The sequence below is a fragment of the Erythranthe guttata genome, chromosome 9 (assembly GCF_056151865.1).
Source record: "Erythranthe guttata isolate IM_541 chromosome 9, IM_541, whole genome shotgun sequence".
Lineage (NCBI taxonomy): Eukaryota > Viridiplantae > Streptophyta > Magnoliopsida > Lamiales > Phrymaceae > Erythranthe > Erythranthe guttata.
Window position 1 is genome coordinate 11,438,909 of NC_142541.1, and position 20,604 is coordinate 11,459,512.

At 34.5% G+C, this 20,604-nt stretch overlaps 2 protein-coding genes and 1 long non-coding RNA gene across 3 annotated transcripts; all 3 read right to left on the bottom strand.

Annotated features, from left to right (window-relative positions):
- Positions 1 to 4,153: 4,153 nt before the first annotated feature.
- LOC105965911 (uncharacterized) lies at positions 4,154 to 6,393 on the bottom strand. Its single transcript, XM_012990457.2, has 2 exons — positions 6,122 to 6,393; positions 4,154 to 5,335 (listed from the first exon to the last, which is right to left on the bottom strand). Exon 2 carries the CDS (start codon positions 5,329 to 5,331, stop codon positions 4,264 to 4,266), a length of 1,068 nt encoding a protein of 355 aa, XP_012845911.2. The 5' UTR covers positions 5,332 to 5,335; positions 6,122 to 6,393; the 3' UTR covers positions 4,154 to 4,263.
- A 1,388-nt stretch (positions 6,394 to 7,781) lies between these two features.
- Positions 7,782 to 12,705, bottom strand: EBS5 (HCP-like superfamily protein). The gene is made up of 6 exons (XM_012986081.2): positions 11,885 to 12,705; positions 10,313 to 10,804; positions 9,868 to 10,083; positions 9,307 to 9,630; positions 8,976 to 9,218; positions 7,782 to 8,355 (listed from the first exon to the last, which is right to left on the bottom strand). Exons 1-6 carry the CDS (start codon positions 12,431 to 12,433, stop codon positions 8,143 to 8,145), a joined length of 2,037 nt encoding a protein of 678 aa, XP_012841535.2. The 5' UTR covers positions 12,434 to 12,705; the 3' UTR covers positions 7,782 to 8,142.
- Positions 12,706 to 19,514: 6,809 nt separating this feature from the next.
- On the bottom strand, positions 19,515 to 20,425 carry LOC148768087 (uncharacterized). The gene is made up of 2 exons (XR_016033642.1): positions 20,111 to 20,425; positions 19,515 to 19,846 (listed from the first exon to the last, which is right to left on the bottom strand). It is a non-coding gene; the product is annotated as an uncharacterized LOC148768087 (long non-coding RNA).
- Positions 20,426 to 20,604: the final 179 nt, after the last annotated feature.

Consider the following 20,604-nt stretch of genomic DNA (forward strand, 5'->3'; position numbering starts at 1 on the left):
GCTATTCTTCTATATTTTCTCCTAACTTGTACTTATATTAAATGCATTCTTAATCTGTGTGAAATCCCTTGGAAATACAATTAATTAAGGGATAAAGGTGTTATAAATATACTAAAGAAAATCAAGTAAAACAAGAATATGGGAAATCAAATGTAAGGATAATAGAACCTTTTCTTCTTATTCTTTCTTGTTTATTCAAGTGTGTTTTAGATGCATTACAATGGCATCTATTTATAGTTCTCAAGTAGCATATTGAATACATGAAGTATTAATGAAGCCACTTAAACTCTTACGTTTTTGACATCCACACTAAATGTATAATGAATGCATTCATAACACTCCCCCTTGGATGTCAATCTTAATGGAATATGCCTCGTTAAAAACTTTGCCAGTAAAACCCAATGGGAAAAATCTGGACAAAGGAAAAAGAGTACACATCCATGTAAAGCTTGCGATCGTGAGACACTGCCTCGTTAAAACCTTGCCAGGAAAAACCCAGTGGGATAAAAACTTGGACGAAGGAAAAAGAGTACAGTGTGTGAGAGTTAATGATCACGCTCCCCCTGATGTCGGCAAGAGATCTTTAAGTCGACGCATTCCAATACTATGGACCATCTTCTTTAACGTTGTAGTTGGCAGTGCTTTAGTGAATAAATCTGCCAAGTTGTTGCATGATTGTATCTGATGAACGTCAATATCACCATTCTTTTGTAGCTCGTGAGTGTAGAAAAACTTGGGTGATATATGTTTTGTTCTATCACCTTTAATGTAGCCGTTTCTGATTTGTGCAATACAAGCGGCATTATCCTCGTAAAGTATTGTGGGTGTATCTCGTATTGAAGTCAGCCCACAATTTTCTCGAATATGTTGGATCATTGATCTCAACCATATACACTCGCGACTGGTTTCATGCAATGCCAGAATTTCTGAGTGATTTGAAGAAGTAGCTGCCAATGTCTGTTTCACTGAACGCCATGAAATTGCAGCACCGCCACAAATAAAAACGTAACCACTCTGAGATCTGCCTTTGTGTGGATCAAAAAGGTAGCCGGCATCTGCATAACCCACTACTTGGGATTCTGAATTGTTTGAGTAAAACAAACTCATATCAGTTGTTCCACGAAGATAGCGTAATACATGTTTAATGCCATTCCAATGTCTTTTAGTAGGCGCAGAGCTATATCTTGCTAATAAGTTGACCGAGAAAGCAATATCAGGTCTAGTGTTATTTGCAAGATACATTAGTGCTCCAACGGCACTAAGATAAGGTACTTCTGGACCAAGTAATTCTTCATTCTCTTCTCGAGGGCGGAATTGATCTTTCTGTATATCCAACGATCGAACAACCATTGGACTACTCAAAGGATGAGATTTATCCATGTAAAATCGTTTTAGAATCTTTTCTGTATATGTTGATTGATGGATGAAGATTCCATTGGACAAATGCTCGATCTGCAGGCCGAGACAAAATTTTGTCCTTCCGAGATTTTTCATCTCAAATTCTTTCATCAAATAGTTTGCGGTCTTTGTGAGCTCTTCAGGAGTTCCCACAAGATTTAGATCATCCACGTAAACCGCAATAATAGCGAATCCACTATTGGATCTTTTGATGAAAACACAAGGACAAACTGGATTATTTATATACCCTTCTTTAACAAGGTATTCACTTAGACGGTTATACCACATTCTTCCAGATTGTTTCAAACCGTACAAGGATCGTTGCAACTTAATTGAGTATAAATCACGAGACCTTCCTTTAAATGCTTCAGGCATTTTAAATCCTTCAGGGATTTTCATATAAATATCACTATCTAATGATCCATAAAGATATGCAGTAACAACATCCATAAGGCGCATGTCAAGCCTCTCTGTGACTGCTAAACTGATCAAATATCTCAACGTGATTGCATCGATAACGGGAGAATATGTTTCATCATAATCAATCCCGGGTCTCTGTGAGAAACCTTGTGCAACTAGTCGTGCTTTATATCTCACGATTTCATTTTTCTCATTTCGTTTTCGTACGAATACCCATTTATATCCAACGGGTTTTACACCATCCGGTGTTTGGACTGCTGGTCCAAATACTTTACGATTTTCAAGGGAATTTAATTCAGCTTGAATAGCATTTTCCCATTTTGGCCAATCATTTCTATGTCGACATTCTTCGACAGATTTTGGTTCGGGGTCCTCATTTGCAATATCAATTGCAACCCCATAGGCAAAAATATTATCAATAACAACTTTATTTCTATCCCAGTTTTTTCTGGTATTTATATAGTTTAAAGATATCTCTTCAGATATAAGTTTTTTCTCATGATCCTCTCCAGGGGCATCATGTACTTTAGACTGATCAGTCACATTTTTCATAGCGCTTTCTTGTTCAGAGATAATATTCTCTTCAGGAGAATTTACTTCTATTACCCTTTTCCTTCTAGGGTTCTTATCTTTCGCGCCAATAGGGCGCCCACGCTTCATGCGAGGTTTCATTATCTCTTCATGTTGTCCTTCAGGGACATCAACCCGTGCCGGGGTGTTTATAGCGGGTATATGAGATTTTGTTACCGTTTTCATATCGGTAAAAGCATCCGGCAATTGATTTGCAATATTTTGCAAATTGATTATCCTTTGTACTTCTTTCTCACATTGATTCGTGCGTGGGTCAAGATGAGACAAAGACGGTACATTCCATGTAATTTCACGCCGTTCAACCTGAACCGACGATCTCTCTCCCCCTAACGGCGGGAAAATTGTCTCATCAAAATGGCAATCAACAAATCTTGCCTTAAACAAATCACCCGTCAGGGGTTCAATGTATCTAATTATAGACGTGGAATCAAAACCAACATAAATTCCAATTCGTCTTTGGGGACCCATTTTTGTTCTCTGAGGTGGAGAAATTGGAACATAAACAGCACAACCAAATATTTTTAAGTGAGAAATGTCTGGCTGCTGGCCAGAAATAAGTTGAAACGGTGAATACTTCTGAAATGAACTTGGTCTAATCCTGACCAATGAAGCAGCATGTAATATTGCATGTCCCCAAATAGAAGTGGGTAAATTAGACCGTAAAAGCAAAGGTCTAGCAATCAGTTGCAATCTCTTAATAAATGACTCTGCAAGTCCATTTTGAGTATGTACATGGGCAACTGAATGTTCAATATCAATACCAATTGACATGCAATAATCATTAAATGCTTGAGATGAAAATTCACCGGCATTATCAAGACGAATACTCTTGATGGGATAATCGGGAAATTGAGCTCTTAATCTTATGATTTGAGCAAGAAGTCTAGCAAAAGCAACAGTACGTGTTGACAATAGACTTACATGTGACCATCTAGATGATGCATCCAATAGAACCATAAAATAGCGAAATGGTCCACAAGGTGGATCTATAGGTCCACAAATATCCCCTTGAATTCTTTGTAAAAATGTTGGGACCTCGCTATTAATTTTCATTGGAGATGGTCTTATAATTAATTTCCCTTGTGAGCATGCAATGCATACACATTCATGGGGCAAAAGAATCTTCTGGTTCTTTAAAGTAGTGCCCATATGAATTATTTATTATTCGACGCATCATGGTCGATCCTGGGTGACCAAGTCGATCGTGCCAAAGAGAGAAAAGTTTCGGATCATTGGACTTCTGGTCCATCACAATATTTGTTTCTATTGCGCTTATAGTCGCAAAATACAACCCTGATGAAAAAACTGGGAGTTTCTCTTTAACATGCTTCTGGCATGAAATATTGGTTGTAATACAAAGAAATTCCATATTCCCCTCATTCATAGTCTCGATATGAAATCCATTGAGACGTATGTCCTTGAAACTCAATAAGTTTCTTTTGGATTTATTAGAGTACAAAGCCTCTTTGACCAAAATATTCGTTCCACCAGGCAAAACAATATTAGCTCTTCCGGAGCCATCAATTAGTTTGGTAGTACCAGAAATTGTACTAACACTTGCCTTTGCCAATTTCAAACTCGAGAAATATTTTTGATCTCGAAGAATTGTGTGTGTTGTTCCACTGTCAACCAAACAAATGTCTCCACCGTTCAGGTTGCTCACGGACTCATTATATTCCATTTTCTGGGAATAAAATAAGTAATATAAGAAGTTATAATAAAATTTATTTTTTTATATCAATCAAACAACCAACCACACATAAAATTATTTCGAACTCATTTAGGGAATGGAAAGATAAACATTATTTAACTCAAATGCAACATAAATGTAATATTTGATCAATCCTGATTGATCTATTTTTTGCCATCATTGTTATCATCACCATGAAATTTGATTTCATCAATTTCTCCACTTGGCGCGGGAAAGAAATCAGCAACATCCAAATGGGTAAGGTCCATTGGATCAATATGGTCATTCTCGGTGTTGCTAAAATCAGTAAAATTGATTTCTTTCCCTTTTCCTTTTCCCTTGATGGATGCTTGATATAAATCCACAAGGTGCCTTGGAGTACGACATGCACGTGACCAGTGCCCTTTTACTCCACACCTGTGGCAACTCTCATTTTGATTATTAGGAGGGCCAAATTTTACAGCCTTGCCCTTGTCTTGTTTTTCACTATTTTTATTCCACTTCGGGTGGTATGGTGCAACTCTAGGACCATCTTGATGTCGACCATGACCACGGCGATACCCACGGCCACGGCCACGACCCCGACCACGATTATAGTTGTTTGCATTCACTTCAGAGAATGAAACATTTGCATTTACTTCTGGAAATGCTTGTGATCCTGTTGGGTGGGAGTTATGATTTTTCATCAAGAGCTCGTTGTTCTGTTCAGCAACGAGGAGGCAAGAAATCAATTGAGAGTATTTGGTAAAACCTCTTTCACGATATTGCTGCTGCAGGAGCATATTAGAGGCATGAAATGTGGTAAATGTCTTTTCTAACATGTCCTGTTCTGTGACATCGTCTCCGCATAATCTCAATCGAGAAACAATTTTAAACATGGCGGAATTATACTCATTTACCGATTTAAAATCTTGCAAACGCAAGTGCATCCATTCATATCGAGCTTTAGGAAGTATGACACTCTTCTGGTGATCATATCTTTCCTTTAAATTATTCCATAGAGTAGCAGGGTCCTTTACCCCAAGATACTCGGATTTTAAGCCCTCGTGGAGATGATGGCGGATAAAAATCATTGATTTCGCCTTATCTTGTTCACTTTCCTCATTACCATCCTTAATGGTATTTCCGAGGTTCATGGCATTCAAATGGATCTCAGCATCAAGGATCCAAGTTAGATAATTTCTTCCGGAAATATCTAGAGCAGCGAACTCAAGCTTGGTGATGTTTGCCATAGCACTGTGTCATAAAATTAATAGTGCTTTAGATTATATGTATACTCAAAACTTCAGGTTTGAGTCTAATTTATTCAATATATTCAAGCTTCAGGCTTTGATATTCGATATAGACTTCGGGCCTATATTTTCTATAAAGAACTTCAGGTTCTTATGATAATTTGCATAACAATAAAACAAATAAATAATAATTAAAGAGATAGCATTTTAATTGACAATAATACTTATAAAATAAATAAATTAATATCTCTTATTGTATCAAAACGTTTGATATTATTATTATGCACAAAGTGGTGTAAATTATATACGCAGAAAATGCAATATATCATGTGTGTAAGACAAAACACAAGAAATGGATTCATACAGAATCGCAAATAACGGGTTTGAGAAAATTAAGGCATTCTCATGAATACAAAGTTAAATCTTAGGATAATAATTAACATGTATAATTTAATAACAGGAAGAGACACTCTACTGTATAATATAAAACTATATGCATATAAAGTAAATGTTGAATGGATATAAAATGTAAGCATAAATAAGCATATATACATAGGAATTCAATATATTTCATTTCTACATATATGCATTAGTTTATATATATTTTCAGGCAGTTATAACATGATGAGTTCACGCTAATATACATATATGTGCACCTTGACCTTTAACAAAATGGTTAGACCATAAATATTCCTGGTGAATGAATGCACATCCGAATAATTGAATACTCAACCAACAAACCTTCATGACATACAGTGAGTGCATACAGACTTTCAATATATGTCCTTACCGGATAGTGAGGTAGAGCAATTCGTGCTGATAACGTGTTATAAATATACTAAAGAAAATCAAGTAAAACAAGAATATGGGAAATCAAATGTAAGGATAATAGAACCTTTTCTTCTTATTCTTTCTTGTTTATTCAAGTGTGTTTTAGATGCATTACAATGGCATCTATTTATAGTTCTCAAGTAGCATATTGAATACATGAAGTATTAATGAAGCCACTTAAACTCTTACGTTTTTGACATCCACACTAAATGTATAATGAATGCATTCATAACAAAAGGGAGCAATTATGAGAATTTTTTTCATTATTAATTGTTTAATCCCATTCCCTAATTTCATGTTGTTTCAAGAAATGATTTATTTATCCCAAATTATAGGTCCATCTTTTCTAATTGAGTATTACTTATTGGTTATCAAATTTCAGTCTAAAATAATGGAGGAAATAAAGGGAATATTAGCTGAATTCTCAATTTTAAAAACATTTTGGGTCATTTTACCGAATAAAGTTTGTGGATTATCATGAGATTGGAGTAACTCCCTACTGACTAATTAATTATTTAGTTAATAGCATTTTCGGTTTCTTAGATTAGATTTTCTATTAAATTCGTTAAAATCTGTTATTATATAAAAATTGTCTATAAAACCACTTAGTTTACAATAATAAAATATAATTTTAAGGATAAAATTGTATTTTTTCTTTGTAGTCACCCCCTATTAAATTAATCTCAGGGGGAGGGGTGCTACTAATTTAATGAAATAGTAGCATTTAATAGCGGACTTTGAATTTAATAGCGGAGTTGAAAAAGTGTGAATATTACCAATCAGACATGTTATTAGCCCCTACTATTTAGTCAGTAGAACTTTGTAGCGGTAACCGAACGAGCCCTAATTGTTTACTTAATTGCTTTTTGTTTCAAAAGAGACTTCCTTGTCGTTCCTCTCTTCCAATGGAGCACTATTTATTTATTTTCCAAATTTACCGCTTATGAAGTTCTCTAACGTTAATGAAATACATATTTTCCTCTCTTATTAATGCTCCTATGGTGAATTGAAAGGGTAAATTACAAACACCCCCCTGAGGTATGGTCAAATTACAAAAACACCCCTCTTGTTTGAATAATTACAACCACCCCCCTCAACTCATCAAATTTAGTGGAATCTTCGAGATTATATGGAATATTATCACTTTTGTACCCGTTTTATCCCATTCAAACTCTACATTATGAAGCAAGATGATCATAATATGTGATTTTTAACTTGTATATATCAGTTTGTGGTGCATCGGAAGCTGTATTTTTTACACAAAAAGAGTACAAACTAGATCACATTTCACGGAATCTAGATGACTATGTTGAATTTGGCACCATAGAGGTGGAGGTCTAAAAAAAAATCATAGTTGAGGGGGGTAGATGTAATGATCCAAACAAGAGGGGGATTTTTGTAATTTGACCATACCTCAGGGGGGTGTTTGTAATTTACCCTGAATTGAAATTTTCTTACTATCACATTCTACATTGAGGAACTATCAGATTTTAGTCTAAAATAATGGAGAAAATGAAGTGAAACATTAGGTGAATTCTATTTCGAAATTGTTGAATAGATGCTTATGAAATTACAGATTCAAAATAGCTTATCAAAGAGAAACAAAAACAAAAACTCCATTTGCAAAAGAAGGGAAGTATCATAAAGTCCAAAATCCTCTCTTTTTCTTCAATTCTTTGTTCAATTTGTACAAAAGAGATGACTCAAGTGTCATTAATCAGAGCCCCAAATTCTACAACTAAAATTTCTATGTTCCTTTTCCACCTTGTGAAAACCCCCCCACCTTTCTATTTTACAACATGCATGAAGCAAAAACCATAAAAAAAAAAAAAAAAAAAAAAAAGAGGCTACTCTTTAACCAATCAAACAAACACCTATACATCTTCCTGCAAAAGAATCCTTCCTTTGGGTTCGGTGAGTGAGTGAGTGAAGACACGTCCTACGATGTTCCCTTTTTGCACAACAAAAATTATACTTTGTCTAGAATTGCAGCCGGCCAGCTGGCATCATCAGTTCAGGTGGGGCCAAGTCAGCGGCTACAGGCTGTCTTCTTTGCCTTTCACGTAGAAAAAGAACCGTAAAGAGGCAGGCCAACAGTGTTAGAATTGTCGCATTTCCTTCCTCCAATAGTACATTTTCCACCCAATCCTCCACTTTTGGATAAACTTCAGGTAGCGAATCAATCATATCAACCTAACAAACCAAGTCATCCATTAAGTTGAGATAATATATCATTAGGAAAAGGTCAAACTCAACGAAGGAAAAGAACTATGCTGTGTATTTACAGGTAAACACATGAGTGTTTCTCAGTAGATATTTAAGAATCTTGTATATAGCAATACGGAGTTTGATTCGATACTCTTATCTCTTCAGTTATTTTTTTATCATCCGTTATTCTCAATCTAAACAAACTACCAAGTGATTAGAACAATTAAGAGTACAGTTCGCCACATGCATGCAGAAAAAAGAAGGCCCAACCTAGCTCATGCATTGTTGTCAAACCATAGGACTACATTTCATTATGTCAAACCAATGCGTACAAAAGATTAAAAAAGTCAACCCCATATCAATGGAGGGGTTGTTCATAGAAAAGAGTGTTATGCCAAGATCAGTTTGGCATGAGAGAGGTTTCTTTCTTGCATCAAATTTCGACGTTCATAAAAATCAAAACTATCGGTTTAAGGGCCTGTCTAGAATAGATAATTTTTTTGACAATTTCCAAAATTTACTTTTAATTGTTTTAATCACTGAGTAATTTCGTAAAGTTGAGAATAACTGATGACAAGAGAATAACAACAAGAAGATGGACTCACAAGGAAACTGTTGGCATAATTTCTTCGTATCCATAGGCTGCCAAGGGCTAGCGATACAGGTAATTTTGCAGCAGGGTCAACTTCCAAGGCTTGGTCATAATAACGCTTGGCAAGGTGTAGATCCAATGGTAGTCCCTGCCCATGCTCATGCATATATCCAAGATTGAACATGGCTTGAGCATTTGACTGAGATTTAGCATGCATGTAGGCTTCGGCTGCACGATCATAATCCCGTTCTGTACCCTGCAGAGTAGATAGCAAGGCACATAATTGTAGATAAAACCCTCAACAAGAATGTCTTGAAATAACCAAGAAAACATTATTAACATACCCGACCGTAATAATATGCATCCCCTATAAGCAGAGCAGCATGTTCGTTACCCTGCTCAGAAGCTTTCCACCACAAGGCGTGTGCACGTTGATGCCTTTCAGCGTCAGTACAGAGTCCAGACTCCCCCATGCACATACTATGTTCCTCGTATTTGTCGAGAATCCAAGCAGCATTACTTTGTGCCACCTCATACCCTATCTCCGCCATTCTCGAGTACAAAAGGAATGCCTTGCCTATGTCACCTTTTAAATATGACTCTAGTGCCCATCTAGACAACGAACTCCATGGTCCACGCTCTGCAACTAGCTTATATAACGCTGTTGCCTAAAATCACCAAGGATTTTGTACTTCAAATTACAATTCATAAAAAATAAATGGAAAAATAACAGTGCAAGAAAAAAGCAACAAAAAAGAATCTCAATAAGTAATCAAATGGACTGCTCGGTAATAAAGCAAAAACACAAACATGTTGTCAAGTTGTTCAAACAGAGAGTGAGCTAAAAAGAGAGACATAATCTAGTCTTTCGGAAGAGACATTACTCAAGTAAAAGTTAGACTTACCATTTGCAGATTCTTCTTGAGGCCCACACCAGTATGAAACATTTTTGCTAATTGGTAGAATGCTTTTGGTTGACCTGCATTAGCAGCAAGTGCAAAGTACTTGGTTGCTATTTTCAAATCCCGTTTCACCCCTAGACCCTTTAGATACATCACCCCAAGGTTGTAGAATCCACCAGCTTCTTCATTTTCGGCAGCTTTCTCAAAGTACTCCTTTGCCTGAAGTTAACATTGCAAAAAGAAAAAAAAAATCAGAAATTAACATTGCCCATACAGTGGATTTGGAACGTAGAAAAATACGGAAGAAAATGACTACTGGAACGTTAAAAACAGTATACTCATATATTAGAAATTAGTTAATAAAGAACCGTAAGTGGACCCTAGGGTAGGAGGAAAATGCAGGGTATAAGAGGAGACGATACGAGCCAAGAAAAGAAAAAAAATATACCTTTGTGTAGTTCTTTTTCTCCACTCCATAACCCTTAACATATAAATATCCCATGCCATTGTATGCTGAATAAAGTTGTTGTCTTGATGCAAGCGTAAGCCATTCTAGAGCCTTAGAATAGTTCCTTTCAACCCCAGCACCTCGTGCATATATCTCTCCAAGAAGTTCCATTGACCTAGGCTCACCCTTCTCTACTGCCTTTGAGAACCACCGTAATGCCTTAGCATGATCGCGTCTCACACCTCTCAAACCAAAGTAATAAAATATTCCAATTTTATACATAGCTCCTGCGTTGCCTTTTTGTGCCTGGTATTCCAAAATCTGGAAATCCTCATCCTCCTCTCCTCTGGACTTTCTGAGAGCTTCTTTGTTTTCCTCGGCGCCATTGTGGATTCTAATTGGTTCAATCACAGGTGAGTCTTTCGAGATGAGAAAACTGTTCACTGCTACCTCTGCCAATTCAGCATACAGCTTAACTGCTTTGTCATGCATCTGCACCAAAATAAAAATGGATCAACAACATAATCGATAGCTACAAAAATAGCTCGTTGATGAGATTGCCCGACTCAAAAAAAAAAAAAAATGCCACCCTAACTCAAGGAACAGTCACTAAATGGAAAGAAGTCGAATGCTTCTCTAAGTAATTATAGTTTGATGATTTCGGAGATTATGCTGTAAATATGCTAAAACTGAGGAAGTTTTTAGGATGAAGTAGTGAAACTATTATCGTGGTCAAAGTGCTAAAATTCATGGAATTCATCGCGTAGAATCATATATATATTTTATAACCTACAGATTTAAAAACACACTTAGTGTAGCCTAATTAAAATGAGGCACATATGTGCTGCTGCCTTGTACTAAGTCTTCTCATGGTATTTTGTGCCTTGATACACTTTGTCATTTAGCTTTTGTATAGAACAATCGAGGATATGCATCTTTTTTCAGCAAAAGTCCTTGTTCTCCAATTGAATCACACTCCACTCTAATAATCACATTTTAAAAGTGTAGGATTTCATAATTCCGTGATAAAAATTCCCTAACGGGAACCGAGGAACCTAATACTGGCTTCTAAACCAAGTCCTATGAACACAACCAAATAAATTTACAGTTTCCATAAAAAAGAAGAGCTACTTATAATGCTTCTTTAAACCAAGTGATACGAGCACCAACTAAATTCACTATTTCCAAAAGATGGCCCTTTTGTATCCAGCAACATGAATAAATAAGTCCAGACACCGGTTTTTCTACCAGACAAAAATCCTAAACCGAAAGAGTATTGTTGGATTAGAACAGAGAACAATTTATAGGGTTACAAGTTTCATTCCCAGCTTCAAAATGTATTCTTCCATAAGTTACACCATCCTCTAAACCCATCACAGTTTCTAATATTCATACTGAAAATGAACAAAAACGACTGCTGAAACAAAATTTAAGGGTACAGATTCAACACACATACAAATTATCTCAAATTTATGCATATACCAATTCACAAAAGAATCCTAAAATTCCCCAATCTTCATTTACAACACAAAGCAATATAGTTAAATAAACCCAAGTTAGAAAAGAACTTACTTCTTGGCGATAGTAAGTGTACGCTAAGGCCATCTTCGACTGCATATTCCCACCCTGCGCCGCAAAATGGTGATGCAAAAACGCCTTCCCCTCGTTCCTCTCCCTCCCAATCCCCATACTGTAGAAAAACCCCATCACCGACTGCCCGTGCGGCTGGCCCAGCGCGGCAGCCGCCTCGATCTCCGACGCCGCCTCCTCCATAATCCTGAATTCCCCTCTACTGGACGCCTCCACCATCCTACTCACCCCGTTGTAGTAAATCGCCTCGTCGTCGTCGTTAGGGTTAGGGCTTTTGAAACTCGGATCGGGCTCGAAGAGTGGGGACCACGACCCAGGGTCGAGTATTGAGTCGGGCTTGGACTCGGAATCCGGGAAGTCATCGAAATCGGCGACGTCGTCGGCGGCGGCGGGGTAATTGGGGGCGGCGGCGGGGTCAGAGAGATCGTCCTGGGAGAGGACGAGCACGAAGGGGCGAGCGCGCGTGGTGAGAGGTAGGAGGGAGAGAAGTATGAGAGCGCAGCTCAGATGCTGGATTTTCCGGTGTACCATCGCCGGCGGCCGATCGGTACTTCTCAATTTTATTCCGTTCGGGACAAATTTCGACGGAAGTGGTGGTAAAATAAATATAATTGGGAGTAATGTTTTTGCCACGTTATTGATGTTCGTGTCCACCAATGGGAATTTGCCACGTAATCAGATGCTCGTACTTGGAGCTATACGCAGGATGAAAATAAAAAATACAAATGGTAATGTTCTTAAGCCGAAGTCAACGGAGCAAGTAAATTGTCTCCAAAGTTAGTTTTCTTAAAAATATGATTGCATATCAAGGAATTCTTTAAATTTGAGTGTTTATAATATGTGTTGAATTATTTTGTATAGTGATTTGATTAGGGACTTAATTTTATAAAATGACCTTTTAGATGATTTAAATTTACCTCGAACTATCGTACTTTTTAAAATACACATTTTGATTAAAAAAATGAGGAGAACCTGAAAGGATACGTTATAACGTACTTGATGATGCTAGAACTAGATCATTTAAAGTAGTTGAAGTATGCTGAGCTGGGAGAGCAAATATGATCACTTGCTCACGTGCTTGATGATCTCGAAACTCGTGCTTGATGAGCTTGAGAGTCTTGATGATCTTGAGACTCCTGCGAGCAGAATGCACGGAAACTAAGCTGGGGGTTGATCCGGCGGAAATTCCTCAGACGCTCAAGTCAGGTGACTGAGAGAGAGAACGTGACAGAGAGGAGCGAGAACGAGAGAGAAGAGGGAAGAAATAAGAAAAGTAGATCTAAGAGAAACGTGACTGTAGAATTTATGGATTTAGCTTGAGGGCAAATTTAGAATTAAAAAAATTAAAGGATGTGGGTCATATTTATTTCATATAAAACATAACATAAGTTATATTATCGAATTAGAAAATATATCATAAAATTATATTATATATTTTGAAAAACCATAGAAATATTCGAAACTAAAATCGGATCGAACATCGAATTTTAGGTAATTTTATATAACATTCCAATTTCCGTTCCAAATAAATTTGGAAGAATCAGAAATCGGAACTTAAAAAGGAAAAATACGTTTCCAACTTCGGATATTTTCATATTGGAATTGGCGGAATTCAGGAATTCCATACTTTTCTTTTCTTTTCTTCCGGAATTTTTCGCCAGTTTCCAGCATTGACCGGCGGTCTCCGGCGTTGACTTTTTTTAGTGTTTTTTTAAGTTTTTTTTTACGTCCGTCGCTAAACATTGACCGTAATTGTGCTGTCACTGACAGTAAATTAAGGTTATTATACTGTCAATGACAGTTAATTAACATAACTGTACTGCCGTTGACAATACATTTATGTAATTGTTCTGCCGTTGACAGTAAATTAACGTAATATTATTATGTTTTATTTTTTGTTATTTTTTTAATTTTTTTAATTTTTTGACAAGTCAACGTAATTATATTACTGTCGTTGACAGTAAAATAACTGTAAACACAATAATATTACTGTCAACAACATCAATATTATTATTTTTTTGGGTTTTTTTGTTTTGTTTAAGTTATTCACGGAGTAACGTAATAATATTACTGTCTATTATTGTAATATTACTGTAAACACAATAATATTACTGTGGTTGATGGTAATATTACTGTTGTTATAGTAATATTGATGTCAACCACATCAATATTATTATTGTATTTGTAATGTTTTGTTTGTTTGAGTTATTCACGGAGTAACGTAATAATATTACTGTCTATTATTGTAATATTACTGTGGTTGATGGTAATATTACTGTTGTTGTAGCAATATTACTGTCACTCACAGTAATATTAATTCATCTGGCTTTTTATTATGATTACCTTTGTTGAACGATCAACATAGTAATATTACTTTATTACACAATAATAATGAGTTTTGTTGTGTTAATATTACCGTGTTAAACTATAGTTTAGTTAATTTTACTGTGTTTAACAGTAATATAGTTAATATTACTGTCAATCACAGCAATATTGTTGTTTAAACTGTAAAAAAAAAGTTACAGAAAGAAAGTCAACGCCGGAGATGTAATTAAGGAAACACTTAAAAATAATTAGTGAAAACCCCCTTTATATAATATTTCACCAAATACTATTTTCATAATTCCAAATCTACCCTTGATTGTCCAATATACTCTTTCAAAACCCTAATTATTTTTTACGCCCTTTTTTTCTTCCTCTTTTTTTTTTTTTTTTTTTTTTCTCTTTCCACTCTCTTCTTTTTCCCTCTACAAGATTTAATAAAAAATCAATATCAAACACAAAAAATTTGTGTGATATTGATTTTATTAAGGGTATTAATTTCATTACCTATTTATTTTCTATTTTTTATGTTGGTGATAATGAAGTAAAAAAGAAACGGTATATGTTTTAGCCGTCCCATATATATATATATATATATATATATATATATATATATATATATATATATATATATATATATATATATATATATATATATATATATATATATATATATATATATATATATATATATATATATATATATATATATATATATATATATATATATGGTAATATTGATTCCATTGTTATGTGGTTTTTAGCATCTAGTTGATCGATCCTTTCAATTTACAAAGTGGATTTGAGACAATGCCGGATTTCAAAGTTAAAAGAAATAGTGGTTTTTGCACGCAGAGTGGTTTTCATTAATTACATAGTCGTTTTCGTAAATGGTAAGTTTTCAGTGAATTTTTGTAATGGAATTTGTTAATTACATAGTGATTTTCGTTAATTATAAAGTTGTTTTCAGTAATTATAGAGTTGTTTTTGTTAATTGATAAGTTTTTAGTGAATTTTTGTAATTGAATTTGCTAATTACATAGTGATTTTCGTTAATTTACAGAGGGGCTTTCATTAATTAGATAGTGGTTTTTATTAATTACTTAGAGATTTTCGACAAGTTTATAATGGATTTTCGTAACGGAATACTATAATCACATATAGTGGTCAATATAAAAAATAAAAAACCAAAATTAAGAAAATGAAAATAAACTTTTTTAGAAACAAAATCGATTTTTTTTTATGACGAAATCGAAAATAAGAAAAAAAAAATGAGATTTTTAGAATTGATTTGAGAGCATTATTTTGGGCATAAATGTGAAGCGTAATTTGGGGATATAAATTATGGAAAAGATTTGGGTGTAGATTATGTGTATAATTTTTTTTTAATTTGAATAATTATATTAATTATACTAATAAGTGGGGGCATATATGGGTTTTCAAGCCCATTGAATTTATCTCAAATACCATTAATAAATTATGGATTTATCAAGAATAAAAAACCAATGGAGGGTGTTTGGCCTATTGCCCCTAAAAAATAATACAGGTTCACTATTATACCCTTTTTTCTACCCCATTATTTAATATTAATTTATAATAATTCAATTATAATATCCATCTAAATTCTCAAACTCTATTCCCACGATCTAACACATCTCATCTCTCGTTTATTTTCTTCGTCATTGTCCCACTTATCTCTCTTCCGTTTTCTCTATGCTTTTTTTTTTATGGGAAATGTGGGATAAACCCCTAGTTTTGAAAATATATATGGATAGGTCCTAAGGATTTTTCTTCCCTAGTCAAAAACCCAAATTCTAATCTTAATTTGATAGACCCCTCTAGACAAATTAAAATACCTATTTTACCCTTTAGTTACAATTTAAAACCCTAGATCCCTCAACTCTCATTCCCTTCTCTCTTCATCCTCCACCGCCGTTTATCCCCTCTCTCTCTCTCTCTCTCTCTCTCTCTCTCTCTCTCTCTCTCTCTCTCTCTCTCTCTCTCTCTCTCTCTCTCTCTCTCTCTCTCTCTCTCTCTCTCTCTCTCTCTCTCTCTCTCTCTCTCTCTCTCTCTCCCCCCCTCTATACAAATTCCAGAAAGAAAAAAAAAAACTTGAAAAATTTCAGCAATGGCGGCGCGGCCATTGGTAGTTGGATCTGATTTGTCTCAAGCTCCATCAGCCACGCCCAAAGCCTCCTCCAACAACAGCACTAGTGGCGGCGGCGCCCACGCCGGTGGCGGGAGCACCAAGTCCAGCACCATCAGCCACCATTACGCCGCCTGCATCATCTCCGCCGTCCGATATCCCCACCGCTTCTCCCCCTACTCCTCCCACTTCTCACCGCCACACCGCCGCCCACCGCCACACCGCCGCCCACCACCGCCCACTGCTCACCGCCGCCACCGTCACCGGTAAACTTAATTTCTGCATCAGTTTAAGATGCTCCAATAGCAGAAGAAAAAGGCTTCTTCTTTGAAGGGTTCCTAATTAATTGAGTTTGTTCTTCTTTTCTATTTGCGGATTCAATTTGTTAACTTAATTGATTTGAATATTCCATGAATCAGGTGATAAGATCTTTAATTTTCTTTTTGCATATTTGTTTTGCTTGTGTTAATAGTGAGCCTTGTGCTGAATATTATGTTTTTAGGTTGAAAGGCATTCTCTGTATCAAAGTTATCATTTATTTTTTATTTTTTTTAATGAGATTCTAGATCTTTAAGTATTAGGTTCCACTGAAGTTAAATAGTTAGATTCTACTCTATGTTTTTTATGTCTTTAGGTTGAATTGCTCTATTCTTTGTTATACTGAAGCTAAACTGCATCTTTCACGCGATTCATAGGTAACCATTGAAAATTTCTGATACGGTTTTAAAGATATGTGTTAGATCCACGAACCGAAAATGTTGATACCGCAAAGTTACTATACATACCTATTTTTAAGAAGAAATTCTTCTGTGTGTGGATGCAACTGTATGTTAATCGATATTTGTCGGTCGACGATAATTTAGTAACATATAGTAACATTTAGTAACATATGCACGTGATTGCGTATTTCGATTTATATTTATTGGTTATGAGTTGATTTATAATATAAATATTTAAATTGAACCTGTTTTTTTTTTCCACAGGTTTTGGTGTTTGAACACCTTCTATGCACTAAGCTTTTGCCGAGAGGACATGTTGTTCGTCAGTTCGAAACAGTTACCGATTAGATCGAAGTTACTGTCGTGTTGAAAAGTAGGATTTGAAGCCATAAATACAAACTATACTGTATACTCTTATAGTTACATGTGGTCATATACATGTAGTCATATATAGTCACATGTAGTCATATACAGTAGAACCTCGATAAATTAATAACCTCGCTTAAATAATAAAATTTTCAGGTCCCGACTCGGGGACAACGTGCTAAATTAATAATTCGCTAAATTTATAAGATAATACACATTCGAAAATTTTAAGAAGCCCCATATAATATATAAATTAATAATACATAAAAAAAATTCTTAAATTACATGGTACAATTACATATTTATAGATTTATGAAGGCTTAATACAATTTAATTTAATTATCGCTTGTGTCTTGTTGAAGTTCATATTACCATCAATCTCATCCCTCACTTTTCTTAACACGGTTAGAACTTTCGGTATAGTTTTCTCATAACTCAACATAAAATCGTTCTATACCATTGTTGCTTTAAGAGCTTCTGTTTGTGAAACAGGCTCTATAGTGCATTGAACTAATGATGCATTGAATAATATACATGTAAAAAAAATTAAAAGATACATTTATTGAAAATAATAATAAAAATAATTTCATAAATTAATAAGTTATTAATTAATGTATAAATTAATAATTATTAATTTATCGATAAGTTAATATTTGCTAAATTAATGAAATTTTGATGGTCCCAACTGTATTAATTTATAGAGGTTTAACTGTATAATCATATGTAGTCATATACAAGTAGTCATATATAGTCACATGTAGTAATATATAGTCACATGTAGTCATGTACATGTAGTCGTATATAATCATACTTAGTCATATACAAGTAGTCATATATAGTCACATGTTGTCATATAGATGTAGTCATATATAGTCACATGTAGTAATATATAGTTATATATTAGTTATGTGGTTTTTCCTGATGTATAGTGATGTTGGTGTTTTTCTAATTCTTTTGTTGGGTACTAATTGATTTATAATATCAAGTTCCAAATTGTGAATTTTGTTGATGTAGACGAAGTTTTTTTTTATATATAATCAACCGTCTACATAATCGTCCGACCGTAATTTTGGTGTAAAAAACAGTTCATGGCTACATATAATTATACTAGTATACTATAGTCATTTATAGTCAATTTCTGTACGGGAAACTTATTAAGTAAATAATTTAAAAACTAATATAAGAAAAATCAAAAAAATTTAAAATTAAAAAAAGTAAAAAAAAATAATTAAAAGAAAAGTAAAAGAAAATTAAAAAATAAAAAAATACAAAAGGTATATATATAAAAAAAATAATAAAATAAACATTTATATTTTTTATTAAAAAAATCTGTAAAGGTGGTAAATGCAGGTCAAAAATGCTAAAATGCAGTCGGTGGAAATGCTGACTGCAGTTGGTGGAAATGCTGAATGCAGTTTGGTGGAAATTGAATATAAGGGCCCAATAGTACTTTTACCTCTCCAGGAGTTATCTCAAAGAAAGAATTTTGGGGAGGAACCTAGCCCTATGTAAGTTGCTTATGAGGGGTGTATATCAAATGGACCCTCTTTTTTTTTAATTTTATTTAATCATGGGTAGATATTGAAAAAAACACTGATTTCCGTCAATGTTGGAAGAACTTTTCATTCTAAATTCCGATGATTACGATATAAAAGATAGATTGGGGCTCTTTGAGAAAACCCCCTCACTACTTTTTTAATTTGAGGGAGGCCCAAAATATTTTAGTCCATTTGAGAAAAGTCCACACCCATTTTCAGTCATTATGTTTTCCAGCTTTACCCCCGCCCGCCACCTCATCACTGTATCAGCGCTCCAGGATTTTTTTTTTTTTTTTTTTTTTTCCGTTTTTTTAATCGACTATGAAGCATAGTCGATTAGTCTTAAATCGACTATGCTTCATAGTCGATTAAGGAAAATCTTTAATTTTTTAATTTTTTTTTGTTTTTAATTTCGTTTTAAATTTTTTTTTGGTTTTTTTAATTTTTTTTCTCTATCAGGTTTATTAATGCATAGTCGATTAAAATTTTAACTATTAAAAATAACAAATCACAATTACAAAAAAAAAATGCAAAAACAACTATATTTAAAAAAAATATGCAAACATTGTAATTGATTTATACATTGGAATCAATAAAACAAAAAATCAAAAAAAAAAAAAAATTAACAACTGGAGTTTGTTAACCTTAATCGACTACTGAACATAGTCGATTAAGCCTTAACCGACTATTGAACATAGTCGATTAAACACACGTAGTCGATTAAGGGCCCTGCCTGCGCGAATTTCTTTTTCTGCGCCGTCTTCCGCCACAATGCACAAAAAAACCCTAGATCTGCTCTTCATCGTCACCACGTCGTCGCCACACCACACCATCACCACCCCACTTCCATATTCTAAGTAGTACAGAGTAGTGAGTACAGACAAATTTTGAACAAACAAAATCGACTAGAAGTAAAAGTCAATTATATACAATTTTGAGTATTTATGTATTCATTTTCCTGCATTTTCACTGATAAAGAGAAAAAATAATCTGGATTCCTAATAATTCTTAATATCAACAGATTCAATGGATTTATTAATATAAACCTAAAACCCATAATTTTAATTCAGAAAATATATTATTTCAATACCAAATCAGAAACCATTGAAAAACTAACCGAATATCAAAATCAGATTTTTTGATCCTCCTCCTCCAATGATAATCTGCCAAACAAATTATTGAAAGAGCATCGTCAAAAGTAACTTCTCGATTTCGCAATAATTGCTAAAAATTGAAATTTCATTTGAATCTACAGAAACAGAGCGCACGATTTGGAAGAAGTTGAGGAAGAGGAAGGCAGACGAAGGCTATGGTTTCAACTGGACCACAACCTCTGATGGCGTCGGTGGCAGAGAGAGAGGAATGACTGATGAGGGAGACAAAAATTTGTGATCTGGGTTAAATGAGAACCGATTAGGGTTTAAGATTCATTGAGGGCAGTATTGTAATCTTACGTTTAAAAATTAGTTAGAGAATAATCTAAGGGGTTTAAAAATTATTTGGGTTTTCTCAAATTATTATTTGGAGGATGAGCTACCTTACATGATTTTACCACATGAGGGGGTCTTGCTAATTATCCCTAAAAGATTTTTAGTTTCGATCTGATTTTCA